General features: G+C 32.1%; 1 protein-coding gene across 1 annotated transcript in view; it reads left to right on the forward strand.

Annotated features, from left to right (window-relative positions):
- The window catches only part of LOC110370986 (proton-coupled amino acid transporter-like protein pathetic), a 49,381-nt gene extending 45,340 nt beyond the window's left edge, over positions 1 to 4,041 (forward strand). Inside the window, exons 9-10 of the mRNA XM_021327029.3 lie at positions 894 to 1,063; positions 1,870 to 4,041. Coding sequence (XP_021182704.1) covers positions 894 to 1,063; positions 1,870 to 2,177 — 478 coding nt within the window. The 3' untranslated portion in view covers positions 2,178 to 4,041. The remainder of the gene's footprint in view (positions 1 to 893; positions 1,064 to 1,869) is intronic.
- The last annotated feature ends 2,302 nt before the right edge of the window (positions 4,042 to 6,343 follow it).

Here is a 6,343-nt window from a genome sequence, read left to right on the forward strand (position 1 = left end):
TAGTAATGTATCAAGATTTGTTGGTCGCGCTTGAAATGTACTCTATTCTCGGTATCCACGGCAGAGGTTATTCACCCTACGCGATGTGACGGAGCGACACGTCCTCTCTGTGAAGCCTTGCGGCGGTCTGGTTTGAGTTGACTCGCGTGCAGCGTTTTATAGTAGTTTTAAATAATTTATAAAAAATAAAACGAGAGATTAAATTATAATATAAAGTTTATGTTTTAAAGAAAGAGTTATATTACTATAGTAAATAATTGTTATATTAAATTAAGTAAGATAGATAGGTAAAAAAAGCATTTGAAAATCACAATTTTTCACATTGTTAAAATATTTTTTTCTGAAAGATAGAGACCTAAATCAAAAAATGTTTTCAACTAACTATAGGCATGGGGATTTCGTCTATGAGTAAAAAAATAAATATGATTAGATTTGCCACTGTTTTCACATGAATTTAAGCTTCGAAATAGACGCTGAACGGGAATTTTATAAAACATCTGTTACGTTATAGGGATTTTAAGTATATAAACTACACAAATTGAAATTTATGTTCAATTAACTATATGGACAGTGAAATTACCTTGCGTTATTAAAAAATAACATAGTTATAGGAAAAGTAGTTACTGAGAAACAGTGGTTTGAAAAGTACCATTTTAGGCCAAATGGCGCGCGGTTGACGTACACGCTCTTAATATAGTGCCGGAAAAGATAGCCCTATCAAAGCGGTCTGACATGAATAGGCTTTGCTGTAATGGCTGTGAAAGAAGAAGAACCAAAAACAGCTAAAGTTCAGAGAGGCTCTAAGTTACTGAAAATACTAAAAATACTCTTTTTAAGGATACACGTTAGCTTAGTTCATCTTGTAATCTAAACCACATTTTATTTTTTCTCAGTCTAGCTCAAAGCGCCAAGATCCTTATGGCGTTAGCGATCCTGTTCACCTACAGCCTGCAGTTCTACGTGCCCATGGAGATGATCTGGAGACAGCTGCACAACAAGGTCTCCGTGAGGTACCACAACATCACGCAGATTGCTATCAGGACCACTGCTGTCGTTGGATCAGGTAAGATTTTTTGTCTACTACCATTCTTCTTGCTTATCTAGTTAGCTTTGCATGGGTGAACCTATATGGGAGAATATTTTTTTATTATTATTTGTAAACCATTCTAAGTTAGCGCCCAAAATACAGGCTTTGCCTAGTTTGGGGCTAATGGTAACAGAACGTGTACTTTTTGGAAATAAAAATTTCTAACTCTTAAGATGCACATAAAATAAATTGCAGAATGTTTGTCATAAGCATCACTTAAACAATTTCAGTACTATAATAGGATCTACATTATTATTATCTGCCCGAGGATAATCCTAATTGACAATAGGAAAAGCTTTCATTCTACTGTTATGAATGGATTTGCAACAATTTTATTATTCAGTGCGAGTCCATCAAAGCCATATTTTTATATTCAAAAAGTCTTAAGAACACGTTTTCACGGTAGAATTGTCTTGCAAAGAAAAACTTAACTTCGTTTACTTTAACGCTTCTCAATATTTGCAAGTTTCGAAAAGTTTTTAAACTTCTTTGAGTAACAGAATAATATTCAAAAGAAGAGAACGGGATACAATAACCTTTCACTTCTCTTTAAGTAAATAAAATTCCTATTCTTATCATCTGGTCATTTGCTACATTAGTAAAAAAACTTAGTAAACTTGATGCAACTGTCAAAGGGTTATTTGAAGCTATATTCCTAAACACATTATACATAGTTTAGCCAAAACTAAGAACACGCTTAAAAAGGGACAAAGACTTTTCACCCAGCCGTGGGAAGCAGTTCTCGTGTAACAGCTATTTTAAAACATTTCTTTGTCCAACAGTGGCTCTCGCAGCGGCCTTCCCCGACCTGGAGCTATTCATCAACCTCAGCGGTGCCATCTTCCTTTCAACCCTGGGTCTCCTGACTCCAGCCATCATCGACACCGTTCACAAATGGGACCGAGGACTTGGACCCTTCAAATGGATCCTTTGGAAGAACATCTTCATCGCCATGATATCTCTCGTGGCCCTCTTTGCAGGATCCTATACATCCATCAGGAGTATGGTTGATAAGTTCTATGAAACTCCAGTTCTGGAGATCGTTGCGAATGTCACGAGTGTTTCAATGAATGACACTTTGAGCGTATGATAGTAGTTTAGTTTGTTAATGATAAGGTGAAAATATTATGATGAATTTTGTAAATACCTTTAAGATTAAAAGACAGAAGAAATCTTACATCAGACTGCTGCCAATACTGTAACAGCAAATGATGCTAAAGGTATTTAAAAATTCGACTTTATCCATGAAGAATAACTGTAATTTAGTAATAGTAGTTGACATTCCAGACATAGATAAAACTACTTTGTAAGATTGTTAAGATAAATAGTCTCAAGGACTATAAACTCGCTAATTGGGTTGTGATTGTTAATTACAAGACGTTTTTAGATATCGAAAGCCTGTCTGAAAGTTTACATTATACTCAGAAATATTCTTTCTATTCCTTGGCTATGTTTTTACCATTTAGTTTTATTACTTGCACACGTTTCAATAACGTTATTCTAAGTAATTTAAATATTATTCTTCGATTATCTTCATTTCTAAATATTTTATCGATTACCTCAGACGGGCTCTCTTGTAAATTATAATAAGTGGAATAATATACAATTAACTCTCCACGTGTTAGTGTTAAGTATTGACATAATATAGTGACGGTATAAACACAGGTGGATCATAGTCGTTTTCTGTTTTGAACTTGGCTGAAACACTGCCATGCACCCAAATTGTTATTTTATCACTTTAGTCTTGGAAAATAGTTTTGAGTTCACCAGAATAAAATTATCATAAAGTGGTAGACCACATTTTCTGGCACCTTGAGTGTATTTTTCGAAATGAATTGAATTAATGAAATTAAGTTCGGAGAACTATTTGTGCCCATAACGTTTAATGAGAGACTACATGATTGTTATAAATTGCCAATTCAGTTTAAGTAGTACATAAGTAAAGTTAATGTTTGTAGATTTAAGTTTAATCTTTCAACGACAATATTTTTTTTGTATTAATTTAACTACATAAGAGGGTCGAATACTAAGAAAAACTTCTATATATTGACCATTTTAGTAATTCTGCTCTTTACACTTGGAATAAAAAAAAATTATATTTTATGAAGAAATTAGGTATGAAAACAAACACTGAAGAAAAATAAAATCTCTGAAAAATAAACGTGAAGAGTTTCCAATAAGTTGAAACGATATCAACTTTTTGTAAATAATCCTGATTTATTGCTTTTCTAAGTATATTTAAATCAACTTCTTTTGTTTTATTAAAACTTTCTTTATTCATAGCGAGTTCGTTAGAGATATTAATCTTCTTAAAAAGTTTTTTTGAATAATTATTTTTTCTCTGTCTGCTTCTTATAAGAACTTTTCGTTCATGAATGTGTTACCAATAATATTACAATAGACTAAATGCCATGTTTTAATTTTATGACTAAAGTTAAGATAAACTAATCTTCTTAGATGTATTTAATATTCCTTGTTACGCCTTATTTGCATTAACTTTGAAACTAATAATAGTTTAAGCTCGTGTTTATAAGGATTGCTCAATAGATGAGGACTGCATGTCATTTATAAATAACAATTTAAACTTTTAAAGATTCAATGTTTTGAAACTAATGTTAAGCGCTACATTTTATCGAAAGAACAAAATATACTTGAACGACATTTGAACAAAATCCTTTCAAACCATTAAATTACTAATATAGTGCTACTATAAAATTCACCAATGAAAATTAACTATATGAGGGAAATAAACAAATGAGCCTTAAAAAACTTTAATCCAATTAATCCGTCCTGAAAATGTAACGAATAAGATAACTTCGAGTACAATAAACATGTAATTTTAATATAACATAAAATTAGTTTTTATGATTGTGAAATTGAAATGTGATATCATTAATTTTAACACTAGTTCTTAAGTATAACTAAACCAAGTTAATAAAATACTATGAAAGTTTTTGAGTAGTTTTCTTAATTCATCCACGTTATTGCAATGGCCGACTCGCCTCAAAAAACCAAAGTTTCAAGCCTGCTCTTGATGCTCTTAAGATCTACCAAAGAGTTGGTCCTTCGACATATATAAAATGGAAAAAATTTGGATCTAAAAATTGAGGTCGCTTCTAATAGACTGTAGTTGGTCTACAATCAAAATAATACCAGTTAAGAAGCAAACCGAAAAACAATATAAATATCGTATTTAACCAAAAAGCTGGTACATGTATTTTCGGTTTTTGTTACGTTATCTAAGCTGATATCGGCAACCTATTTTTCCCCTGCACACTGCAAACTAAACATGCATCCTGATAAGCCAACCCCAACTTAGCTGAAAAAAGGCTAGGCAGATGGTGATACCGACCGGATTCCAGATCATTTTAACTTCCTTTTCATACTGATTTATGAGCCCAATCAAACTATCAACCGACTAAAAAGTATACAGTGTACCTGTACCTTTTAAAATATCTTTGTAAAATACAAAGAAGACAATACCTATCTGAACATTTTTATTTCAATTGAAGCACCTGCAAATAATTATGTATGCTACATCACAAAACATCAATGCATGTCTAGACATTGCATAACATACAAGGCTTCATACAAACGAATATAATAATCTAAGAATATGTAATTTTAGTTTTACGTAAGAGAATGTAGTTACATGTTTTGTAACTGATGAATAACGAATTAGTGTCAAAGATAGCGGATACGAACTATTTGGTGAAGTGGTATTGTGTAACTTACATTAGTCTAATTAGAATTTAACGGGGTCAAAGATCCGAAAATTTACAATAGCATTAAATTAAAAAAATATCGTACATAAATTCGATTGAAATCGCGTGATTATTTTGTTTATAACTTCCTCTGCCCATACGATTTATAAATTAAGATAACTTTATATCTCAGCAATAAATACAATTCATTTACCCAGTTTCACCAACAAGGCCAAAACTGATAAACTATTTGAAAAAATAACTTTTATTTGCAAGTCACATGACCCATATTCTCATTACCTAAGTGCGCCTGCAAAATTCAAGTACTTAGAAATTGCAATATACTCTATTACCTACTCCTAACAAATTACACATCACCAAAACATAAACAGTTTCGCGGGTTCTATTATTCTCTAAACCGCAATTTGTTGCTTAATCTTAACAGCAATTTCAGGTCATTCACCTTACCTCACTAGAGTTGGTTTCGACATAAGTTTTGCTATGCAAATCTATTTAAACATTTTGTTCTGTGTAATACTTGTGGAAAATGTTTGGCTAAGTAACTGAGTCAAGAGTCAATTGATCATAAGGTTAAGTATCTCTTGGTGCAGTCGCTTCATGGATGGGTGATCATCTATGTCATAATGAGTTCCAGAAGGTTGACTGTCATTTATCAGATTGGTTACCTAGAGAACTGGATCGAGGACTAGGCTCGTGTAAAATATTAGTACTAAGGCACATCTGGTTAGACTGGCAAATCTGCATCAAAAACTTAAAATCCAGATTGTGATTAGGAAAAACACAACCCGTTCTAAGGGTATAAATAAGAAGAAGTTAAGGTTTATTATTGTATTCTATCTTTGAGCCGATGAATTGCGAATGTTATGTACGCCATCATTGTCACATGCATCAGGCCGTAAACTAAAAAGTAGTTTAATTTATCAAACGTTAAATGTTTTTGATGTGGCAGTACTTTTTAAATAAATAAATAAAAGTACCATCACACTTACAGCAAATGAAGATAAAACGTAAAACGATTGTAAGTGCAAAACAAAATTAAATGTAGGTACAATAAACGTTTTAGCTCAAAGAGCAATTAAAGGTATTAGTCTAGATTAAATAATTGCAGGTCTTAGCCTCAATACATTTAGTTGATTAACAAATTACTGTGCTCGTAGTTTTTACGATACAACGTAGTTTTGGAGCGATAACCTCGTAAGTGTAAAAACTTAACTTTTCAGGAGAAAGGAATAGGAAGTTCTTTGAGACGCTTCCTTCCTCGTGGTACTATAAAAATTGAGCAAAAATTGCATTTCCGAGTTTTTGTCTGTAAGCCAAAGTAGATACATAGTTTGCGCCAACTAACTTTTCATCTCTGAAGTTAGCCAATGAACATTAAGTTACCACGGATACCGAAATCAGCGAGTGAAATGAAAACCTAAAAATTAATCCTTTATCTTTTTTAAGTAATCCTTATTATATACTGGAATACTAAAACTATAAAGCCTTATGTATTTACATATATCTAGTGCTACTACAGATACAATATTAT

The sequence above is a fragment of the Helicoverpa armigera genome, chromosome 10 (genome assembly GCF_030705265.1).
Source record: "Helicoverpa armigera isolate CAAS_96S chromosome 10, ASM3070526v1, whole genome shotgun sequence".
Taxonomy (NCBI): domain Eukaryota; kingdom Metazoa; phylum Arthropoda; class Insecta; order Lepidoptera; family Noctuidae; genus Helicoverpa; species Helicoverpa armigera.